The sequence below is a fragment of the Protomyctophum bolini genome (genome assembly GCF_963924005.1).
Source record: "Protomyctophum bolini genome assembly, chromosome: 4".
NCBI lineage: Eukaryota > Metazoa > Chordata > Actinopteri > Myctophiformes > Myctophidae > Protomyctophum > Protomyctophum bolini.
The window spans coordinates 14,567,441-14,593,050 of NC_137865.1; the positions used below are offsets into that span (position 1 = coordinate 14,567,441).

General features: G+C 41.4%; 1 protein-coding gene across 1 annotated transcript; it reads right to left on the reverse strand.

Annotated features, from left to right (window-relative positions):
* Positions 1 to 465: 465 nt before the first annotated feature.
* On the reverse strand, positions 466 to 25,610 carry LOC308314450 (aminopeptidase N-like; the record flags this gene model as incomplete). Its single annotated transcript, XM_080762081.1, has 23 exons — positions 466 to 482; positions 658 to 838; positions 5,869 to 6,030; positions 6,824 to 6,905; positions 7,215 to 7,355; positions 7,979 to 8,146; positions 8,827 to 8,934; positions 9,761 to 9,852; positions 9,969 to 10,116; positions 10,445 to 10,500; positions 10,649 to 10,779; positions 11,492 to 11,568; positions 12,566 to 12,729; positions 13,106 to 13,171; positions 13,459 to 13,524; positions 14,162 to 14,305; positions 14,525 to 14,638; positions 15,479 to 15,633; positions 16,239 to 16,365; positions 16,834 to 16,970; positions 17,233 to 17,375; positions 18,390 to 18,576; positions 25,538 to 25,610. The coding sequence occupies 23 exons, from the start codon at positions 25,608 to 25,610 to the stop codon at positions 466 to 468; spliced, it is 2,739 nt and encodes a 912-aa protein (XP_080618207.1).

The window sequence follows — 25,610 nt, forward strand, 5'->3', positions numbered from 1 at the left end:
TTTTTTCCATTCATGTAACTATTTATTTATTTTTGATTTATATTCTGTGTCTGGCATTAATGTAAAACAAATAAAAAGCCATAATTTGTCCTTAGTTTTTATATTTGTCTGTCGGTTTGTGGAAAAGCTGAAGATTATTATGTACCTGTAGAATGTTGTATCGTTTTATTTGATTTATTCTTTCTGTATGTTTCTGTGGCTGTGACAAATTAAACAAATGGACTGAATCCATCATTGCAGTGAGTTTCCTTTGTTTGTTTGCCCATAAAAACATGCCAAACCGGGACAATAAACACTGGTAAATTAAGTGACCCTTTCCTTTGCAACAAAATACATCCCGTCCCATATTCTGAGCTAGGATGCATGATGGAGGAAGAGTTGAAAAAGAGACAATATGTAAGACGACTCAGGGTCTGAACAAATAAGACAACCTCAACAGCTGAGAGCATGAGTGGCACTCATGCGTCACAAAAGCGTCAACACTGGAAGACAGACAGACAATGTTAATTGCTCTCGTAATATTCTTATTGTGACAGTGTGTTTTAACACTAGACCATGTGGAACAATAGAGGACAATATGGAATGACATTATGACAATTACATAGCATGGACATAGTACATTCAAGTCAATACAGAGACAGGGGAACAAAGGCTTACGTTTGTCATGGACGCACGGCTGCGAGGAAGTGAGTGGAGTACTCAGTGAGAGCAGGTTCTGCATGTTGTTGAAGTGAGTGGTGTTGTGTGGACTCGGAGTACTCAGTGAGAGCAGGTTCTGCATGTTGAAGTGATGGTGTTGTGTGGACTCTGTGGAGTACTCAGTGAGAGCAGGTTCTGGCTGCATGTTGAAGTGAGTGGTGTTGTGTGGAGTACTCAGTGAGAGCCCAATGATGTTCCGTTGCTGCCCTCTAAAGGCCTGGCTGCATTGTCAGTTCGAATGTCAGCTAAACCCAATATATCACACAGGGGGTACCCGAAATAATTCCCAGATTAGTGTTTTTTATTTCTCATAAATGCGCAAACAGCTATCTGCTGCCTGCTAACGATGCAAACAGCCTTGCCTGTCGTATGTGTGTGTGTGTGTGTGTGTGTGTGTGTGTGTGTGGGGGGGGGGGGGGATAGCACTATCATGCCTAGGCTTAATTACCGGTATAACTTATTGTAGACATTGTTGTTGTAAAGTTCTGAAAATGCAAATGATTTCCCTAGTGTGAAATAACATGATCAATCAATCACAGTTCTAATAGACCTACTTACTGACTGAATTACATCTGAATGGCAAAGCTAATTACATATTAGCATGTGAGAAATTACAATTCAGCCATCTAAGTAAACAAAATTGGCAAAAGTACATATTCAGTCAGACAACTCACCCCGAAAGTGAAGACAACTCACCCCGGAAAGTGAAGACAACTCACCAAAAAGTCCAGATATCTCACCCCGGGGTGAGTTGTCTGCACTTTTTGGTGAGTCATCCGGACAACTCACCAAAAAGAGAAAAGGGGTGAGTCATCTTGTTACCGCCTGTGTGAAGGCTGGAGACTGAGGCCCTCATTTATCAACCGTGCGTACGCCAAAATATGGGTGCACGCCGAATTTGCCGACATTTACCATTTCCGGCAAAGCTTGAAATTGAACTTGACAACGTTCAAATCCCACGTCTGCTCGTGAGCTTGCTTACGCTTGTTTTTCTGTCGTAGAACGGCGGAGCAGCATTGTTTGACCAGCTGAGAGGCTGCCAAAGGCATGAAACATATGTATTCACTCCTAAAATGTTAATATAAAACTGTATGTATATGGGCTAAAAAAATAAAAGAAAAAGGAATAGACCTACAAGATGTGTCTTTGTGTTATATGAAATTTGTAGGAGCTTTCCAACTTTACAATTAAAATCGCGCTTGATTTAAGCCATTTAAACAGTGTTTTGCATGAGCGCATACATGCGGATTTGGGCTGTCTGTGCTGGAATATTTCCATGACGTTGGAAAGTAGCCTATAGTGCAATGCAGCTGCGGAGGGTCCCAACATGCATGGGTAGCCTATATACTGTAATCTACAGCAGGCCAACAGCACTTGTCTTTCTGGAGTTACGGTATATGCAATCTCCTCCTCGTTTAATAAACCTGACGTGTCACTGGAATGTCAAATGTGCCGTGCCAGCCCAGCGCAAGTGCATGGGAACCGCATCGGCGATAGGTAATGGTATATAGGCTAACCCAGCCAGTCAGCCCACCACCACCAGTACCATATATTTTGGCTGCACATTAATATAATTGACAGTTGACAGTCCTGCAGCCACTGCAGCGACTGCGAGGCAATCTAAATAGACTGTCGAACGTGCATGCAGTTGGTCACGGACGGACCACAGTGATAGAGAGAGACAGACAGACAGGACAGGAGGAGCACCTGCAAAACAGCAGCGTGTCACCGTTCGTGTGTGTGCCTATTTGTTATTTAATTATGGTTCAGGTTCAGGTTTTCGTTCACTAATATATCTTGTTGTATATTAAATTAAAAATACTTTAATAATTTAATATACAACTAACAACACACAGTGAAAGTTGCTTGCAAATTGCGATATGTGCGTGCGTGGCGTGCGGGGGGTGAGGACCGTGAGGCGGGCAGCAATAAGGGAAGCGAAGCGAGAGGAGAAACAGACAGGGTAGGCCTACAACTTTATTTAATTCATGCAGGTGTTCGTTTTTTATTTATTTAACAACACACCAGTTAGTTGGGCAGCTTGCAAGTTGCGTGTGCGTGCTGTGCGTCTGTGCGTGTGTATGAGAGAGGGGGGTGAGGCGCAGCAAGGCACGGGAGAAACCTATTTTTTCATGTTACCATGGTTTCAGGAAACGTATTGCCGTTTTCAGGTCGCAAAAACGAGGGCGAGGCTTGATTTCATAGGGCGTGCCAGATAGATTTCAGCCGTCACATTTATTAACGTCAGAACGAAATTAAGGAAGGATCAGCTGTTTGCGATCACTTTATAAATGCCGTGGCGACGTGGGTGTACACTCGAATCTGTGGCAGACTTTACACTCTATTGATAAATGAGGGCCTCAGGCCCTCATTTATCAAGCCTCGCCCTCGTTTTTGCGACATGAACACATGCAATACGACCTGTGGAAACCATGGTTACAGGGGGGAAAAAAATTCTCCCGTGGCCGCCTCACCCCCCTCTCTCATGCACACACACACACACACAGACGCACACGCAACTTGCAAGCCCAACTAACTGGTGTCTTGTTAAATAAATAAAGAACGAACACCTGCATGAATTAAATAAAGTTGTAGGCCTACCCTGTCTGTTTCCCTCCCTTTTTAATTTAATATACAACAAGATATATTAGTGAACGAAAACCTGAACCTGTGAACCATGAATTAAATAACAAATAGGCACACACACGCTGCTGTTTTGCATATAGTGCTCCTCCTGTCCTGTCTGTCTCTCTCTATCACTGTGGTCCGTCCGTGACCATTGGCATTGACCAACTGACCATGCACGTTCGACAGTCTAGGATTGCCTCGCAGTCGCTAGGATATATGAATGTGCAGCGGCCAAAACCGTAGCCTCATGTGGCTGCATGGCACTGGTGGTGGTGGTGGTGGGCTGGCTGGGTTGCCTATACCAGGGATACTCAAATGGCAAGGGGCCAGTAGATAAAATTACGACATTAATGATACTTGATAACTTCTCTCTTTCAATTGCTTTATTTTCGCAAAATGTATCAAAGTACAATGTGCATGCACACAATATGTAAATAAATAAATGTGTTACATTTTCTTGCATAAACACAAAGAGCTGTTTCCATAACTGCACAAATTATTGCACATAACATGAGTAGCTGTTATAATAACATAACATGAGTAGCTCTTTGCCTGCCTGCCTGCCTGTCTGTCTGTCCATGAGTAGTTATTTGTCTGTCTGTCAATGAGTAGCTGTCTTACTGTCTGCCTGTCTATGAGTAGCTGTCTGCCTGCCTGTCTATGAGTAGCTGTCTGTCTGCCTGCCTGCCTGTCCAATTGTCCATGAGTAGCTGTCTGTCTGTCTGCCTGTCTGAGTAGCTGTCTGCCTGGCTGCCTAATTGTCCATGAGTAGCTGTCTGTCTGTCTATGAGTAGCTGTCTGCCTGCCTGCCTAATTGTCCATGAGTAGCTGTCTGTCTGCCTGTCTATGAGTAGCTGTCTGCCTTCCTGCCTGTCCAATTGTCCATGAGTAGCTGTCTGTCTGTCTATGAGTAGCTGTCTGCCTGCCTGCCCAATTGTCTATGAGTAGCTGTCTGTCTGTCTATGAGTAGCTGTCTGCCTTCCTGCCTGTCTGTCCAATTGTCCATGAGTAGCTGTCTGTCTGTCTATGAGTAGCTGTCTGCCTTCCTGCCTGTCCAATTGTCCATGAGTAGCTGTCTGCCTGCCTGTCCAATTCTCCATGAGTAGCTGTCTGTCTGCCTGTCTATGAGTAGCTGTCTGACTGCCTGCCTGTCCAATTCTCCATGAGTAGCTGTCTGTCTGTCTGCCTGTCTATGAGTAGCTGTCTGCCTGCCTGCCAGCCAGCAAGTTGGTTAACAGAAAATAAATTGTTATGGCTGAGTAAAATAAAATACAATAAACACAATTTGCCTGAAAATAGATTACCCAGCTATGACATTTTTCATGAAAAAAAATGAGTAGTGATATGGCTGACTGAGTAAAATAAAACAATCTACCTGAAAATAGATAGCTATAAGTGAAGAGCAATTTCCTCAATTTCCATTTCCGCATTTCCATTTGCACCATTTCCGCAATTTCCATTTGCACCATTTCAGCAATTACAATTTCCGCAATTTCCATTTCCAACTATTAATGGCAGCTGGGTTTCATCATTCAAATAAAATAGAATTCTGTCCGTTTAGCTATAAAATGATGTCAGGGAATAGGGATACACAGTATATGTCTTTCATTTGCATTGCATTGCAACATTGTTTTTAATAGCGCGATTTTATCTCCTACTAATTTCATAATGACACAAAGACACATTGTTGATATATTACTTTACTTTTTTCTTTTTTACATAGCCCATATACATACAGTTTTATCTAAACATTTTAGGAGTGAATACATATATGTTTAGATGCCTGTGGCAGCCGCTCAGCTGTTCAAACAATGCTGCTCCGCTGTTCTACGACAGAAAAACAGGTAAGGACAAAGCGTACGACAGCTCCCGACCAGACGTGACTTTTGAACTTTGTCAAGTTCAATTTCAAGCTTTGGCGGAAATGGTAAATGCCGAAAATGTCGGTAATTTCGGCGTGCACCCATATTTTGGCGTACGCACGGTTGATAAATGAGGGCCTGAGTGAGGAGTGTGGAATGAGTGATGGCTTATGTAGGTCACACCTGAACTGTGATTGGGCAATGAGTTGAGTGGTGTGATGGCAAACAGGTGTCTCATTATGGATGCAGGGAATGGGGAATGTCCACCAACTTTATTTAGATTTAGAAAGGGAACGTGACATCACACCATTGAAAGTAATAGCTGAAAAACTCTCAAGGTGGCACCACCTGACCATTGGACTCAATGGATAGGGGTCTGTCTGTGTGTGTCACTGTGACTGTAGCTCCTCACTGCCTACACCAATCACTCCCACTTTTCACACAGGCATTGACCATAATAATATGGAGGTCTTAACGAAGCCCTTTTTCCAATTTAACAACTTAATGCATTTATTAGTTAATTAAAAATGCGAAAACGCACCCAGGGCGCGCAGTACCCCCTGCGGCCACAAGGGGGGGGGGGGGGGGGGGTGCAATATCTCACGACGGGTAAGGGTAAGGGCTAGTGTATATAATTACCCTTTTTGTCCTACAATCTACACTATTACCAAGAGCTCACACTCTCTCTCTCTCTCTCAATATTCTGCTTGTTGAACCAGTCCAAGATGTCTTGTTTGTTCTGTTTTAGCCAGTTGATGTTGGCGGTGGTCCTCTCATAGGCCTGTGTCAGAGCCAGCGTGGCTGAGCCAAAGTCACTGTTCTCCTCTTCAAAGGCCTTAAGCTACAGGGACACAGACATGGATGTACAGTCAAGACCCGGGGTCGATTCTACAAATACCTTCTAAATCAGTGGCTCCCTCAAATTATTTAGTAATGAAAGATTATTCAAACTTTTTCTGATATGTTTTCAATGTTCAAAAATAGCAGATGTACAAGCTAGCAGTGTGTCAAGTCAAAGTCATACGATTTGTCACACACATTACCGCAGTGAAATTTGTTCTCCGCATTTGACCCATCTCTTGGAGCGGTGAGCCGCAGCCATGCCGCGCTCGAGAATCATTTGATTAGTAGATTTGACCCCTTTGATCAAAGGGTTGGATTAACCCTTTGATGCTGAGTGCTAAACAGGGAGGCATGATTGGGTCCCATTTTTACAGTCTTTGGTATGACCCGGCCGGGGATCGAACCCCGACCTCCCACTCTAACCTAAGTCTGGCATGAAGTGAAAATCTGCTTGTAGATCTACTACCTGCTTGTAGACCCCCCCACCCAATCTCAAAATATTTTGTTCCAGGGGCCCCCCAGAAAAAGATGTTCGCTTTAAAAATATATATTCAAAGATTTGCACAAATTTTCATAATTTCTCAAAGATAGCAGATATTTGTGACACACTATGAGCTTGTAGATCTGCTATTTTTCAATAGCCAAGGAAGGAATAAAATAATGGTAAAAGTGGTTAAAATAAAATAAAAATGACACAGATTGCTTTCTCGGTTTCAAAAGGGTTAATAGGAAATGGTTAATTCTTGCACATAAGTTAGGTACTAAGTGATGTTGATTATTCCACCACACACCTGCTGCAGTTCAGCTTCAGTAGAGAATCTCTCAGTGACTCCACTGATCAAGTTGGCAAAGTTGAAGGAGTCTTTTCCATAGCTGAAACACAACAAAACGGTTCAAAGCTGAAATCCATGTGGATGTGGGTATCAAAATGGAAACGCAGGCACTCGGGTGACACAGTGGGGTTCATTAGGTGAATCTCTGTCTTTGATTCATTATTTAATTCTTCATCATCCAATACTATAACAAGTGCCTTTCAATTTGCTCATTTTTTAATGCACTCACAGTTGAACACCGTTACTGCAAATGTAACTGAAGAAATCATCGTCTCTCTTTCTCTCACAGACACATCTTTATTCCGACTTTATCTATATTGACACTAGTGCAATACTGTATAACACTCACTATGTAAACATGTATTCCCAGTTTTTCCTGACAAAGTCCCAGGCCAGGTCTTGCCCCTCTCTGTTACCGGCAATGGAGACGATGACTGAAGTGGCATCCTGCCTCCGGATCATATTTGGCTCTAAGGTATAGTTGAGATACCTGGAAGGGCAGAAGAGACGGAGTGACACGCGGACACGCACGCACACGCACACACACACACACACACACACACACACACACACACACACACACACACACACACACACACACACACACACACACACACACACACACACACACACACACACACACACACACACACACACACACACACACACACACACACACACACGAAAAGGAAACCCTGGGTTGGCCTAGCGCCAAACCCCGGGTTGGCCTAGCGGTCCGGGCACCAGTAGGTTCCTAATGCAGCCTGACAGCGCATTGCGTGTTAAAGTCCCAATCCTGACTAACTTTGCTGTATGTCACTCCCTGTCTCTCTCTCTTCGTTCCTGTCTGTCTCCTCTTACTCAATAAAGGCAAAAAGCCCCAAAAATATCTTAATAAACATGTGTCTCAGTGACTGAATCCAAACACTTTCATAATGTACAGACAAACAACACACATGAACGACCGTATTCACAGTCATCATAGGTTATACGCTTCTGTCCAAATTACCAACAACGGAAAAGATTATGGGTGCAGGAAGCACATTCTCCTCCAAATAGATCAACTGTGTGTCACACACACACACACACACACACACACACACACACACACACCTTTTCAAGAGTTGTGTGTCGTTGGTACACGCAAGAGCGTGCATCAGTTTGCTAGCTTCACTGGCAAGTGTAGCGTTCTTAAATTGGTCCCAGCCAAACTTCCACTCTGCCTCGCCCCCTGCTGCCATGGCTCTGCAGTACACCGCCGAACGCAGGTTGGGATGAATCCTGGCAACACAATAGGATTAGTTTATCTTTATGGTATAGGCGTCATGTGGCATGGAGTGAGTTTAACTGGCACAGCACAGTAAAATATATATAGATGATCAATCAATACCACTTGTACCTTGGGTTGCCAACCATCCCATGAAATCCCTCATTTGAAAACGAATTAGACGTGTCCCTTATTGAAATGATTAAGGGACACTTTGTTCCTTATTTTGGGGAATCAATCAATCTTATGATTTCAAACAGCTCATATACGATATACTATAAGAACACAGGTTGTAAACAGTGAAAACAAACCCTCTGAACTTAGTGAACTGGACCTGAGTTGTCTCAGTACTTTGACCACTTTTTTCTGTCTACACCAAATGTAAGCTCACAAGTCACGTTGCAACATGCTGAGAGCCTGTAGATTGGCTATTTTTTATATGGATGCTAGTGTTGAAATTACTAATATAAAATACAAAAACTGTACAATATATATAGTGACAGTTTTATATTTTTCTGTCACAGATATAAGGTAGGCCCGCTCATGTCCCTTAATTGGATTTCAGGTACTGACATGAGGTCAGTACCTGAAACAGTACTGACATGAGGTCAGTCAGACAGACAACCACACAGCGAGGTACATAGACACACAACAGAGGCAGAGATGGAAGGTTACAAGTGGGTGTACTACTAACCTATTGTGATTAGTGTCCATCCATTGTTTGAACCATGTGGTGGTTAAAGTCTGGCATTCTGCCACTCCTGTTTTGCAGGCCATATCAATAGCATTCACCTGGTTGTATCTGCAGTAGGGGAGAGACAAACATGATTAACATTTACTGACTCCCAAGAGATGTTAACTAGTGCCTACAGTATGCTTCATTGAATCAGTTAGCTTTGTGTAAAATACTGCTTTGGAAATATCAGCGTAGAGAACATGCTAGCATTACCAAGTTGTAAGACTGTGTTCCAATCTCAATAGGGCACCAAGTCACTTTCAGTAGAGGGCGCCCATACACAGGTTCATGTATTTTTTATTTGCAGTGAAATCTCCATAGGGCGATTTTAGGTCGCTTCATATAAGAACTGTGTGAAAAATAAACAGACGTAATTAACGTTCAGTTTCTGTTGTGCGACGGGCAGATGCAGCCACCCGCCTACCCGGAAATGTAGTCTCTGGGTTGTTTGACTCATTTCTAACGCTTATTTTGTTACTCTTTGGGTATATTTGTACATTTCCACCTTCAGTCGATGCTTAATATCCATATGAGTGAAAAGGCCGGGGTGATCGGTTTATTTTTCAAACACAGTTCTTATATGAGGCGATCTAAAATCCCCCTATGGAGATTACAATGCAAATAAAAAGTACACAAACCTGGGGACTGACGCCCTCTACTGACAATGACGTCAGGACTTCGGTGCTCTATGACTTTACCTACCATCATAAACAATATCACGACATGTTAACATGAAAATGTTTAACATAAAATCTTCTCTTCTGGGGGACCCTTCCACAAAACATTTTGATATGGTGGTCCGCGGCCAAATACAACATAAATCTGGGGGTCCTTGACATGAAACAGTTTGAGAAATACTGGCAGAAAGTATATATATCCAGACTATACTTACTGGTCAGTGTGTCCACGTGGAACCTGCGTCCATTCTGACGTCACGTTCTTGAAGTGCAGGAAGAGAGGAGTCACCAGCTTCTTCATGTAGTCCTAAAAATGTAAAGATTTGATGCTGTTCTAGTTATCCAAGTAACTTTTCATCAGGTTAGATGTGTCAGAACACACAGAAAGACATTATGAATAAGAGAGAGACTCAGATATTATACCTGCAGAGGCCCATAAACTTCAGTGCGGTCCAACATCCGGTAGTAATAGTGCATGTTGTTCAGCGCAGACTGCCAGGGCACGTATTGTGTTTCTCCACCTAGATAGAGGGTAGTCCTCAGGGCTAGAGTAGTGTGAAGCAAAGAGGCTCTGGAGGAACAGTCACATTATGTTTATGGAGATGTCAATTCATATTACTTTCATGATCATCAATGTGAATCAAAGTGATGAAGACGACTAAGTTGGCCTACTGGCAGCGTGCACAACATATGTGGCCATCAATCCAGCGTGGTTTGCGAGATTAACTCCAGGCAAATAGACAGAGACATATACACCGACAGACAGACCTTTTTTTTCTCTAGCCTGCCCTGGATCAATCAATGTCTCGTAAAGGAGGGCTTTATGAGCACTGCAATTGTGTTTGGTTTGCCAATCAATGACTCACAATGACGTTAGTTTGGTAGACACTGAAACTTACCTGGCCAGATTGAAAGCATCATCCACCAGTTGTGCCCTGTTGATCACTGGTACAACCTGCAAAAAATTCTCTAGTTGATCAAACAGTTAGTGGCAACAGAAATGTTTATAATGTGGAACATGAACAGCAGGGAAGAAAGTTAAATTACCAATTGTATGAAATAAAACATAGTGGTCTGTGGTTTGACATTAAATAGTTGTGCACCTGGTGGTCTGTGTTGAGTTGTGTGAGGAGTCTTTCCCAGTTGCCAAGATCATAGTTGACTCTATAATAACCTGTCACATTGATGTTGGCCAGAACCCAATCACCACCACTCTTCATCTCGAGGTTTACCCCTGGAAGAGAAATAAAAATAGTGTTAACTCACTGAACTGTCAAGAGAGCAAGATAATGTACGTAAACATAGACAGATAACGCATTATGTAATGTCCCATGTGCACATACATTGTGTTGCAGAAAACAGCAGTGCATGCAGCAAAGCTGAGGCACTGCATTATGCATTGTGTTACATTGTACTGTATGTGTCAGGCAGCCTGTTTCAGATAAATTCCAAATCTGCTTGTAAGTTAATGTCTAAAACATACTGTGTCAGAAAATTATACAACCTGAAATCAGTTTTTTAGATGACCGTGCAGGCTTATGCAAAGGCTAAAATGAAATTTAGATAGCATGTTATGTGTAGACAGATGCCAGGTCATTTGTACACATGGCATCCTATAGTGTCTCAAAGTACAGATAGATTTTTGTTACCGTATAATGCATATATATTACACTGTTTAGAGTAGACTGATGATAGGTTCTTGGTTTACCTATGATCCTAGATTATTTGATGTATCACCACACTTTTTCCTTGCTTACTGTAAATCGCTCTGGACTAAGAGCATCTCCTACATGTCTAAATTGTAAATTGTCAGTTTAGCACGGTAGCTACATCACTGCTAAGTGCACTGCAAACATACTTACGGTACTGTCATTAGCAAAGTGATATATAATTATATTGCTGATTGCTAAAAGAGAGGACCCACAACAGTACGGGTTGGTTCATACCCGACTTCTCCATCAGCCAAGTGTCTCCCTGAACATCTCCTGGCTTCATCCACCTGATAGGAATCAGCCATGTATTGCTGACAACAAACATAAAGTATGTGTAAATCATTCATTCATAGGTAATCCCCAAATAGGATTAGTGAGTCTGAGTAATTACTGACAGAGAGAGAGAGAGAGAGAGAGAGAGAGAGAGAGAGAGAGAGAGAGAGAGAGAGAGAGAGAGAGAGAGAGAGAGAAAGAGAGAGAGAGAGAGAGAGAGAGAGATTCAATGGGTTCATCATCATGATCTAGCAGGAAAGTGTGAATAGAGGAGTGGTAGGAATACATAACTAAAGAAAAAAGGAGGGAGCTAGGGAAGGAAGATGTAAAGGGAAGAATAAATGATTTTCTATGTGGATCATGGTCCAAATATGTACATTAAAAGCACTTGTCAACAACTAATGCAAAGCATCACAGCACGATAACAAAGTCAATGCAAAGATAGATAAACTATGATGACTAAAACTAATATGACTAAATATATTGACAATTCAAACTAAATGATAGGGAGGGACTAGTGGAGAAGATATCCAGTAGAACTGGATATCAAATGGTTGCTTGGAATTTATAAAAGAAACTAGGACTAAAAAACAACTTTGCTGTCAAACTCGACACTGGCTGAGAATGACGTCGTGACGCACGTGGCGTGATTAAGCACCAATGAATCAAGCAAGAGATAAGATGTACCAGCCTGGGATCCAGCATGATTCACCTTTCTCAGTCGCTGTGAGGAACAGAAAGTGAATCAGGCTGGATCCCAGGGTAGAAATGTACTTCACGTCGGGTGTGAAGAATAGTGGGTTTTTTTGTAATGTTTTTTTGTGACTTTTGCCTTTATTTTATATATTTTATGGAGGGACAGACAGTACAGGCTGACAGGAAATGGGGAGAGAGATGGGGGGGGAGACATGCAGTAAAGGCCGTCGGGATCGGGAGTCGAACCCGCGGTACACTGCCAGACATGGCCCAGGCCACTGAGACATGGCCCAGGCCAAGAATAGTGTTTTTGCTGTGTGATGTGGTCATGTGACATACTTATATGAGACATTAGGTTCTGGGTCCAGTAGAAAATGCCTCTGGGATAATGCTCCAGTAGAGGTATCTATGGTGACCACAGGGAAGCCCATTTGGAAGACCCAGCCTTTCATAATGTCATTGACCCCAGCAGGAAGGGTCAATGCACCGTTGGCATCTACCGCCTAAGGAGGAAACATGACAGCAGATATCCATTGTAAAGAGATACTTTGAGGTGGATTTAAGGCCACAGTATAGCCCAGGTAAACTGCTGCTTCATCCGCTTATTCTGGAAGTTCAGTGTTCAACTCTGGAAGTTCTGTGTTCTCAAGGTGGGGTTCAGGGATCGCCAGGGGTCTTTGAGAGGGATACTCCAGGGGGTCCCCAGCGAATTGAGCAATAATTTAAACACTTGAACTCTATTTTAAACTTTAAATACACACACACACACACACACACACACACACACACACACACACACGTCTGAGTGAAGGTAGTGCAGGCCAAAATTAGTACTAGTAGTAGTAGGGATTACTTTGCTAAACAAGTTAAAGTTCTTACCATTTGTAGATGGTCCCACAAGTCTGTGCCTGCCGTGTTGCCATAGGCAAAATGATTTAGGTAGCTCTGGGGAAGAATGCATCACATCTCAGTATGCCATTATGAGATCACTGGTGAATAACCGTAATAATACCATCCTTCATTTCCAGGAAGTGATAAGTCCTCATTCACATTCATGTAACATGTTATATACAGACAATCAAAATATACATAGGCTACTACTGTAGTGTACTGTATCGGTGAACCAATATTTTCCAGCGCAAGTCTCAGCCGCGACCCGCCCCTCTAGACCAGAGAACACACTGGCTAGGCCAGGCTATATATATACACAGTAACGTAACACAAATACATACTTTGAGACCCTGGACAAAGACTTGTTCTGATAGGAAATCTGACAACATCCTCAGCACTGCTGCACCCTGAAGAGAAAGAGAAAGGAACTGAAAGTTACACAGTTCATTTATACATTTCTAGAGCCTGCAAATGTAACCAAATGTGTTTGGGGACATCAGAATCACACTCAGTTTGGTAGGGGTCCCCGACCCGTTACCATTGCCCAGCCTTTACAGTATTACAGGCCCCGGGTGAGGTGGTGAGCAAATGACGAGAGGGCAACGTGAGCTTGTATCAGCTAATTCTGATTAACTTTCGCCTATTATGACAAGTGCCGTGTGATGCTAGGGTTCATGTGGCTATAAGTGTTGATTAATCCTAGAACACTAAACATATATAGCATAAATAAATAAGGCTACTGGGTAATGAGCAGTGATAATCTGTATCTAATTTATATTCCCTTCTTCTTGTCATGAAAGTGTTTATTGTACCTTGCTGTATGAGATGCTATCAAAGTGTTTATTGTACCTTGCTGTATGATATATTATCAAAGTGCTTCTTGTACCTTACTGTATGAGATGCTATCAAAGTGTTTATTGTACCTTGCTGTATGATATATTATCAAAGTGCTTCTTGTACCTTACTGTATGAGATGCTATCAAAGTGTTTATTGTACAGTACCTTGCTGTATGAGATGCTATCAAAGTGTTTATTGTACAGTACCTTGCTGTATGAGATGGTATCAAACTGCGCACCGATATGATGTGGCAGGACAATGTCTTCTTCCTTGGAGGACAGAGGGTGCGAAGAGGCCAGGGCGTCCACGGCAAACACCTCTTGGACATGATTCAATACTATCAAGTCTTTCTGGATGGAACAGATGCAGTCAGTGTCTATTTAAATGTGACATATTTATCAATATATTATGTGAATTCAAGTCAAGTTTATTCACACAGCACTCTTAAAAACAGCAGTTTTGGCTTAGCCACCGTGTTGTATACAGAGGAATATTTTCGCCCAAAGAAAAACAAAGATACATACACGCACACACACACAGCACACACATTAGTAATTTAGTTTATATACCACGTTCCATTGTGGTTCCGCTTTGTCGGCTCCCAGATAGGAAACGTAGGAAGCGAAGCCTTCGTTGAGCCACACCTCGTTCCACCACCTCAGAGTCACCAGGTTACCGAACCACTGGTCATGACAGTCAGACAGTTAATCCATTAACACAGACAGACGCATACTACAATAAGAAAAGGTCTAATCATTAAACATGAAAAACAAAATCACACTTTTTGGGGGCATTTCCCTGCCACAGCTTTTCTTCTATGAATTATTTGGTTCTGTTTTAATGTACTGTTTCTTGTGAAGCTTTTTCCACACTGGTTACAGTTGTATCGTTTCTTTCCTCTGTCCATCCTGGCTTGTTTTATGAAACAAACATTACAAGATATATTTATATCAGCCAGATGATGTCTTGCGTTGTCATTTACTGCACTAAACAAACATTAACGTCCATAGACTGTGGCTGCCACAACGTAATTTCGGAAATTCAACACAAGCGTGGGAAGGTGCTGAGTGACAAACTGTAAGCAGAGAAAAATCACATCTGTGTGAAGTAAGTGGTGCAACTCCGTGTGGGGGTCACCTGAACTTCCAGACCAGCAGGAACGCGCCCAGGGGGCCGGGCCGGTTCCGACGAGTCGCCCCGCGTCCGAAACGGTTGAGAAATGAAAGTTACCATGGCATGTGGGGGTCAGTCTACTGTACTGTACTGTACTGTACTGTACTGTACTGTACTGTACTGTACTGTACTGTACTGTACTGTACTGTACTGTACTGTACTGTACTGTACTGTACTGTACTGTACTGTACTGTACTGTACTGTACTGTACTGTACTGTGTGTATGTGTGTGTTAGGCTGCACAACAGTGACACTTGGTTTTGAAAACCAACCAAATGCAATTTCCGTGCTCACAGGTAGCCAGCCAGCTTTGCTTTTCTCTGCTAATTATTAAACACAAATAATCTTACCATGTGGGCCAGTTCATGAGCGATAATGGTGACAGTGGTCTCTTTGTTTCTATTGGAGGAGGTGAGGGGGTCATAGAGCAGATTGGTCTCCCTGTATGTGACCAAACCCCAGTTCTCCATCGCCCCATAATAGAAGTCTGGAAGAGCTATTTGATCTGTAAGGCACAAAATCATAGTCTAGGCTGGGCAAGTTGAACTGAGCCATATGGCTGTGAAGCAGGTTATTATGATTGTACACCGTAGGCGAGAGACATATTGCTGGTTTACATATAGGACAAGCCTAATAGTGGACAGCTGAATGACCTCTGCACAGTAGATAGAAATGCTTGATGTGAAATCAGACATTGATATCTTTACTGAAAATAGCCGATGACACGCTGACAATGAGTCTCAAGATCTGCTATTTTCTTCAAATGTTTCCCCCACAATATGGATGCTGGGGATGAAGTGGATAACTACGTAAAGGACCACTTCACCCATTCTCAACCTATCTTCATATAATCGGTCCTCACTAATGATCATGATAAAATGGTACCATTTTTGCCAACGCCTAGCTTTGTGACAAAGGCGAGCACCCACCATATCATTGTAAAAAGACTCATGTGAAAGGAGCCCCTCACTTCACATGAGTGTGATTTGTTTTTCTACTCTGTTATCTCAAAGGAGGGCTGCGGACACTTCGGAAACCTAGCCTATAGTAGTACTACTGTAACTCACCAGACTTTGACAGAGGGTAGGAGGTGTTGTAGTAATAACTCACCAGACTTTGACAGAGGGTAGGAGGTGTTGTAGTACTGTTGGAAGAAGTCCAGTATGGGTCCAGTCAGATTGAGGGCATAGTCTCCCTGTCCTTCCTCTATGGCCTTCCTCCGAGCCCAGATACGGATCTGAAAAGAATTACTTATGCAATATTATTGAAGCAAAGTTAATGCTATTAACTACAGTACATGATATCAGCACAGCTGTGACTCAGTCATAGAAGATAATCGCAGCCATGCTGATATAGAGTATAGTATACCATGAACTTGAATGTATTTGAGGGCGATACCCCCTCCTATGTCCAGCTTTTGGTGTGTGTAACCCAAATTTTGTCCTAACACAAACATTGAATGCATGAAATGAAATGAAAAGTTACCAATGCTCCTTCTGTAGAGCTGGGCATAATAAATGAAAAGTTACCAATACTCCTTCTGTAGAGCTGGGCATAATAAATGAAAAGTTACCAATACTCCTTCTGTAGAGCTGGGCATAATAAATGAAAAGTTACCAATACTCCTTCTGTAGAGCTGGGCATAATAAATGAAAAGTTACCAATACTCCTTCTGTAGAGCTGGGCATAATAAATGAAGAGTTACCAGTATGTCTCCTTCTTCAGAGATGAGATGGGCATAGTCAGAGATGATGATGGCCAGTAAATAAGTGGACATCCTTTCGGTGGGCTCAAACCTTGTCCGTGTCACTGCCACTTCATCTATGGTTGTGTTAACAACCTCTGGATAGAAGGAAAAAACACATCATTGGATGCCATTTTCATGCATGAAGTTGCACAACGACAAATCATATTGCAAGCAGGCTTAAAAACAGTGACAGGATGTCGCTCTTATCAGTTTGGCTAAAATAGCATTGCGTACCAGAGATACAATACTGTAGCTTCTGATATGCTATGGTTACTTGCTGTGAATGTTAAAGGTTTGGGTTACAGTATATCAAAGGTGGTTAAGTTCTTTCACACTGCCATTGCACTTTCCACTCACCTGCCTCCATGCCATTGGACAGAGCTATAGTTCCAGGGGAGTGAATAAGAGTGATATGGAAAACGGCTTTCAAAGCTGGCTCATCAAAACAAGGAAAGGTCTTTCTTGCATACGTTGGATGCATCTGAGAAGTGATAACAACCCTGAGAATGATCAAAACATAATGAGTATCGACACTGAACACTGACAATTCAACTCTTAGCTAAACATCTGCATACTGACAGGAACTGCGGGCCAAAACAATTCATAATATTCTGCCATGGTGCAATAGGACCAAATAAGTCTAGCATTCAGTTTAAATGTAAAATGTAAACGTAAAAAGTACAGAAACAAGTCGCATACTGCAAAGGACTCTTACACAACACATTTCCACAACTCCAGTCAAAGATATGGTTAACTCGATCAGCCATAAAGTTTTACAGACACATTCGCCAACTCCATGTAGCATTTAGGATATTTATGACTTATATTTCTACTTATATCTACTATATATTTATTTATGATGTGAAGACAGTTACCACTCAAACTACTTCCATATTTTACTGGTGAGAAGAAAAACAAGTTGGCGTTTATTGAGAACAGTTTTGTATGTTTACTGTGTTTAGTAGAAGGAATAAATGTCACTATTTATTATTATCATATTTGCATACACTATAGTATATGGTTACGATAGAAGCGTTTCTATCACCATTTAAGCCCAGAGTCTAAAGTATCACATTTATTTTTGTACAGTTCATGTATCATGTAAATGAGAACATCTAATTAGAAACTATCTTTAGCTAAACCTTTTCAATGTTTGGCTCCTGGTCAGCAGGTACTCTTGTGGCTGTAAATGGCTGTCAACACCAAGAATGTGATAAATATATTACAATAACTAACTACAAATATGTTAAAATATTGTTCCAACTAAATGGATAGCAAAGTTCACAACACAACTATAAGGGCGATAGTGGTGAACAAGATCGCTGGGATCACTTTCAGAGCGATGAACGTCAGCCTATTAAAACCTGTCCAAATGTACAGGGCGTCACGTTCATGTTCACAAAATGTTATTGATCATCAGTGTGGATGCTCACATCATTATATAGAACTCATAAGTGGCGTAGATGGCCCTTAACACTTAACAAGACCTTTAACAACAACACCTTTAAGATCACCTTTTGACCTCATCTTCTTCATATTCACTGAGGTACAAGCCAGCCAAGTCATCCGACAGCTCTCCGGTGAACTCAGTGTATAGTTGGTACCTCTGTCCTGTAGTCAGTTTACCTTTCAACTCTACGACTAGATACTGAGTGTCAGCCTCCAGCCAGTCAGACTTAATATCAGGAGCAGACACTTCACCTGAAGGGAAAGAAAAATTTGATGGAAACTTTATTATTATTATTAGTACTGTAGTAGTAAACAAATTGTACAAATTGTAGGCTATACAAAAGACTGATGATGCGTGATCATGTTTGATGTCATTTTCCTTTCAGTATCTTTATTGAAGGTGCAAGTTAACTGATGTTCTGATGAAACAGTCCTAACAGGTCATATTTCATATTATCACTGTCGGGCAGAAACCAGCTACATTTTCAACTTTTTTTTAAATTATCAGTGCTATTGAACACCATTTACATTTACCATTTGTGTGTGAGTTTTACAAATATTGAGTATTAAAAAACACTTCTAACTAAACCTCCTAACTCCATCCAAGTATCTGACCATACCAACTTTGATGAGGCAGTAGTGCAGGGGTCGGCATGTAAGTTTGGCTTTGGGCCAAACTCTTACAAAGACATTAGATGGTGAGCCAGAACACAATCAATGTAGTCCGGCAGTCGAAGTGGACGGGTGGGAAATTTGGTATATAGTCTTTTTATTGGCCTAAAATATTGTCTATATACATACGGTATATTCATGAATCCACTTGCTGACCGGCTGTCGGTATTGGGCATTTTTTATAGATTTTATAGATTCTTTTTTATAGATTTTATAGATTATTTTATAGATTTTTTATAGATTTTTTATATAAAAAATTCCATTAACATCCTATGGCAGGCAAAAATGTAGGGGGTTTTCATGATTCTGAATCCATTACGGTTGAGAAATGACAGTTACCATGTGGGGGTCCCTCTACTGTACTGTACCGTCACTGTACTGTACTGGCACATGTGTGTTTGTGTGTGTGTTAGGTTGCGTACAGGTGGTGAAAAAGAGATCCTGTCCATGAAAATCACAAACAGGATAAGTGACAGTGCGCAGCTCTGGTGGAACCTGAACCTGGAACCTTATATACAATAATAACTATATTGTTATAAAAGTTAGTTATGTGTGTGGAATAAAAATAGAGTGGAATAAAATGTTGCAGGTGCAGGCCTCATCCTTGAAAGTGGCACTTAAAGGATATTTAGTTTGTCAAAAGTTTTCAAATGAACATTTTATCTGGAGACACGTCATGCTCCTTTTGGAACAAGAGCTCTTTCATGGTTCAAGGTCTCTTAGAACGAAGAGAAACAATGTATCATTTAAGGCATGTATAACACAGCTTGAGAGAAGTTTCAAATCATTGGAAATTATTATTATTATTATATTGACAGGCCAGGCCATTATCGCTGCCGGGTCAGTTCTGGCCCACGGGCCACCTGTTGCCTACCACTGCAGTAGTGTGTTGTTCTAAAAACATGTTTTGTTTTGCTTTTCATTTCCTGAAAAGTGAATATTTTGGACTTGGCTGGTTTCTGCCCGACAGCAGAGATATTGTGTATGTACTGTACCTGTAGTGGCGAGTCTGACTGTGTTGTAGATCAGCCGGTTAGAATGGATTACAATCACATTGGTCGGTTCCACACACTCAAACTCCACCGTAGAGTGACCTGTGATGCATGGAAGTGTCAGTAATGTAAAGACAGATGGTGATGATAATCTGACAGAGAGCCGTTAAAAAAATATTACAACGTCATTCAGGCGTGGACTTAGCTTTGGGAAGTTAATACAAGTTACATACAAATAAAACCCTACCAATTCCATTACCCCCTCTCTATTTCCCATTCCTACATACCTTACATACCTACTGTATAGTGTGTTTGTCTTATGTAACTTCAGCACCGCTATTTTCAGCAATGGAATCAGCTCTCAAGTCAAAATAGTGTGGGCACCCCTGGCTTAGCTGGTCTAACACCGGTAAATTCTCAGTCGGGTTCTACATAATGGTTGTGATATACAGTATGTCATAACAGGACTGCAGACAAAGAGCAACTTTTATAGAGGAATATTGTGTTAAGGCCCTGATACACTGAGCGCATCAGACTCTTGCGTCATTAATGTTTACATGCTGTAGTGTAGCCATACTGAAGAAGCCAAGTTGGTGCTTCAAAACGTTGACGTGTCTTTCAGAGCTCCGTTCTTTTTAGAGCCTGGCCCATTATGTATTTGGCATTTGAGCTAACGGACCACCATTTGATGAGATTTAGCATCTCAGACCCAAAACTAAAGAATATTTTGTTATTAATGGAATAAGATTTTGTACACAATTCCATGCTGTGTTGATGTTTGTACCATTAGGAGAGTACATGCGAACGTTGATCAAAATAACAATTCTTCTACATTCTCTAATTAGTGTGGTTGCCCTAACGGGGCAACCAGACTATTGTTATTGTAAACGAGCGATACTTTGCCGCACTACTCCTCCCACAGTTTTTGCCGCACACACTCGAGCCATATGTCAAATTGACCGGCTTCATCGGGAATCGAGTGCTTGTATTTTGCTAAGAGATCCGTTATAATGGGGAAATCGAAGACTAAATGTAAGTATTTTTTTCCATTGGAGACCGTAAGCGCCATATTTACAAGACTTGGGAGGGGGGTTCATAATAATGATGAAAATTAATTTAAAAGGAATTGCATCAGTCGGCCTCATGGTGGCGCTATAACAGCCCACTTTACGTTTTTCCCTATAACTCTTGAACCGTAAGTCATAAAATCTAATTTTTTGCTGATTCCTTGGGTCATGATGCATTTCCACATATAGGCCACGCCAATTTTAGTCAGGAAAGAAATTCCTGCAAATTTGAATTTTCTCCAAAACACACTTTTGGCTCCTCCTCCTGCAGAATTTTGGTAGTGCATATCGTTCGGCCGTAATCGTCGTAATAGTAGGAGGGGCCTATTTGACAAAAAATGCCGTAAATCACGAACGGAATGTCCGATCCATTCCAAATTGAAGTCGCATGTCACGGGTGGTTCAATCAACCAAGTTCCAAAAGCATTTTCATCCATAGGTGGCGCCGCAAATGATTTTTGGGAGATAAATCTCCTCCGAAGTAGTTATGCATGATCACAGGGGTCTCGTGACATTGTAATTGGCTGGAAAAATTAGTGGGAGGGGCCTATTGACTGCGGCAACCACACTTTGCATTTCTTCAAAATTGTGACCTTTCTACTAGTTTATATTCATATTTGAATAGGAAAGAGAGGTCGCACACAATGCATCGCGACGCATCGTGAGCTTGTAGATCAGCTATTTTCAAATGGTCGAAATGTATATAGGGTTGAAGTGGATACAGTAATGTATGTTTTTCTAATCAAAATGTAAATCTCCAAAGTAACTATAGTAACTAAAGTTTTCAAATAATTGTAGTGGAGTAAAAGTACAAATGTTGGCTCTGAGATGTAGTGGAGTAGATGTAAATGTATTGGAAATTTTAATAAAGTCAAGTAAAGTACAAATACCTCAAATTGTACAGTATTTGAGTAAATGTACTTATTTACTTTCCACCACTGGGTTAACGGCAGGAGGATGAGTTAACAAAACGTCAACAAAGAGAGAAGTATATGACCAAGCTGTCCGTCTGATGACAAAAAAGATTACAAAAGAAAGGAGAGCTGCATGACTAAGACACAGAAGTGGTCAATGTTATCCTCAACTTCATATTGACATCTGTTGTCCAGATCATATCTCACAGCAGGGCTGCAGGGCTGAATCATTCAGGCCGCGGTAGTCAAGTCATACACCCAGCCAGGCCACCCTATCCCTATTCCCACACACTTGTACGTTTGGATTACAACAGAGCCATAGAGTATAGACAGAGCTGCGACATTGAGGGGGCAGAAAACAGCCCGGTCACGTGGTTATGTACTCACGCGAGCCCTATCGACTACAATACATTCCGTAAACTTCCGTATTTCAAATCTCTGTATTTATGCCAAATATTGCGATATCGATACGATATTACCGTTAAAATTTCATATTCTACATTTTAAGTGTTGCAACACTTATACATACACGCACGCACACGTGTGGGGATTGAAAAACCATAAAACCTGGGTGATCTATTCTACTGTATGCTATCAAATTGTATGTTTATTCATGCAGCATAGTACTATACAGTATATTGGTGTTATAAGATGTATATTATACTTTAGCTATTGAAAAATAGCAGATCTACAAGCTCATAACGAGGCACCGAGTGCCACGCTACGAGCTTGTAGGTCTGCTATTTTTGAAAAATCGTGAAAATGTGGTGCAAATCTTTGAATATATATATTCTGTCAGAGCGATCGTTTTTAACTCAATCTTTGCTTCATGGGGGGTCCCTGGAACAACATATTTTCATATTTTCAATTACATATATTTTTGGGGTCCTTGACATGAAAAACTTTAAAAATGACTGACATAGAAACATAGGCTTTTCAGAAAACTGACATTTGCAGAAATGTCTTCAGGTCTAAATGGGACCGGACCGCATCTCCATGCATGATATGATCTACTGCACAACGGATATGTCAACATGAAGTCGAAGTGAGTCATAGTTCTCTCTTTTTGTATCTTTTTGTCATCAGTTTCCTCCTTTAAGTGAAAGAAAAGTAGTGTCAAAATATCTTTTGTATTCGGCTTCAAAACAGGTAGTAGCTTTTCGTGCTGGGGCCCTTTACCGTTTGTCGCAAAAACATGAATTTTGGGGGTTAAATCCCCTCCGAATTACTTACACATGATCTAACGTGTGACTTGAAATTGTAATTGGCTGGCAATATTAGTGGGAGGGGCATATGTAAGACACTGCGGCAACCACACTCTGCAATTTTTTTTAAAAATCTGAAATTTCTAGTTGTGTAGACTTCTTGTAAATTAAGTAATGCAGATGTTTAACAATAATTTTAATCTATGGGTCCATTTGGTTTCATTTTACGCTCCCAAGAGTTAAAGATTTACTCCAGGTTCAGGTGGTTACCAACTCTGCATCATTTAGCTGGGGACCACCTGGAACCTCCTCAAAGACCACTGGTGGTCCCCGGACCACTGGTTGATGTGGTGACTGATTTAGAGCATGGTAGCACAGCACAGACCATGGAAAATGTACTTCAAACTTGTATTGTAGCGTATATTATGTTTGTTGCCACTTGTTGTGACCATTGTAGGAACAAGACCATTTTTAAATTAAACTGCAATGTGAACATGCAGACTTGCAGACTTGCATGATGACCCAGTGATGCTGGCATCAATGATTTCATTGAGTCTTTATTTTAATACTCTATCCTGGAAAACCCTAAAATGTACAAGTGCACAAATTACTTTGATTCCTCACCTACCACCCTGGTGGGGAGAGGGGTCAGGCGAGGCCACAGGGTCACATTGTAGTGATGTGGGACCAATGCAGTTGGGAGACGATATCTGTGAGAAATGTACAAATAAGGAAAAACAATCAGCGTTCAGGGCGAAAACTGCTCTCATAATCAATAAAGCATGGATTAAAAGGTACAGTATTTAATCCAGTTCACAAACTGCAGTTTACAGTGTTATATACTATGAACAATCTTTTGTTCAATGTTTAAATAGTTGATCTTTTTTAAACCAGTATGACGCCCTGAGGGCGAGCATGCACGCATCAGCCTGGGTGACGACAGACTGCTGGGCGAACGCCGGCGCGTTGCATTGGGGGTTAGATCAACTTAATAACATATGGAATGAATTCTGTACTGGCCATATATGGATGAGGTCAGATCAACATATGGAATGTCAGAACAGGTCAGCTCCATATATGGAGATCTAAGGGTTTGAGGTTTGATGTCAGATGTAGAGTTGCTGGTCCATAAATGCAGATCTAGGTGATGATCCAGTCTTCTCCATGTATGGTTATCCAGGGTTAGATGAGGTCAGTGTCGTAATCTTAATATATGGAGATGGCCATATATGGTGGCATGACGTGTCACAAGGCGTGGTTTACAACGGACAGTGCATATGCTAGTGGTCAGGTCAATGCCTTTAAAGTTTATGCAAATTCAGACAGAACAGACAGGTTTTGAAGACAGAAGTTTCATTATTTATATGTAGGCTATATTGACTATTGTTTACTGTGTAAACATAATACTAATAGCAATATGTATTATAATTTTTTCAGAAGTAGTAGGCCTAGTTTTGAGTAAACGGATCTTTAGCAACAGATCACACTCTTACAAAACACACCTCTTCAGCCCTATTTATTTATTTAATTTGGCTATTTGAAAATAGAAAATATACAAGATTACAATACGTCACGTTGTGGGAGTGTAGATCTGCTATTTAGTCTATTGTCTAGTTTTCTAGACAATAGACTGGATACCTTGTGATTGTGAATGGGACATTCTGCATAATGACCACTTATGGGTGGCCATGCAATTCAAAAACTATTAATACAATACAATTTTCAATCAATCAATCATGATTTACTATTTCTACATTACAGTATAGTAATAGTACTTTTATTTCAGTTTTTCCAACACTGGAAGGAAATAGCCATGTCCTACCTACCTTTGCCACGGATGTTTGACGACAGAACTACCAGCTGTGAGGGCAACAGTCCACAAGCCAACGATGACTGCCACAGATCCCATGGCAAGAATGGCAGCAAATACATACCATTTGTTAACATGGCAGCTACGTTTTCCCATGGTTTCAGTGGCACAGGTAGGCTACACACAATCACCTGAAGAAGCACTTGGATTAAAATAGCTAAAACATGAAGTTACATTCTAACACTTCCTGACTGGCCACTCTATGTTTCCCTATCTCTCTGCACTGAGCTACAACAACATGCATCACTATAGCCGGCTATGTAAATCATGTATTGGCGCAGATTTCCCATGGGTTTGGTTGGTCCGTTGGTGAGAAGATTAATGATGACAGTCGGTTTAAGAGATAAGGATAGTAATTAATTAACCACAGCAGTGTTTTATTGGGCTGTTAAGGTCACATGGGTAGCCTAGTATTCATGTTAAAACACTCACCGTAACTGACAGGACTGGGGTAATGACGTCAAAGAGTTTTGCACGCTGTTGTTTTACTTACTGAAACTTTGGCTAGCGACCGGTGGCATGTACACTTTCTCTTTCGGGGGCTGCAGGCTGCTGCTCCAAATCAT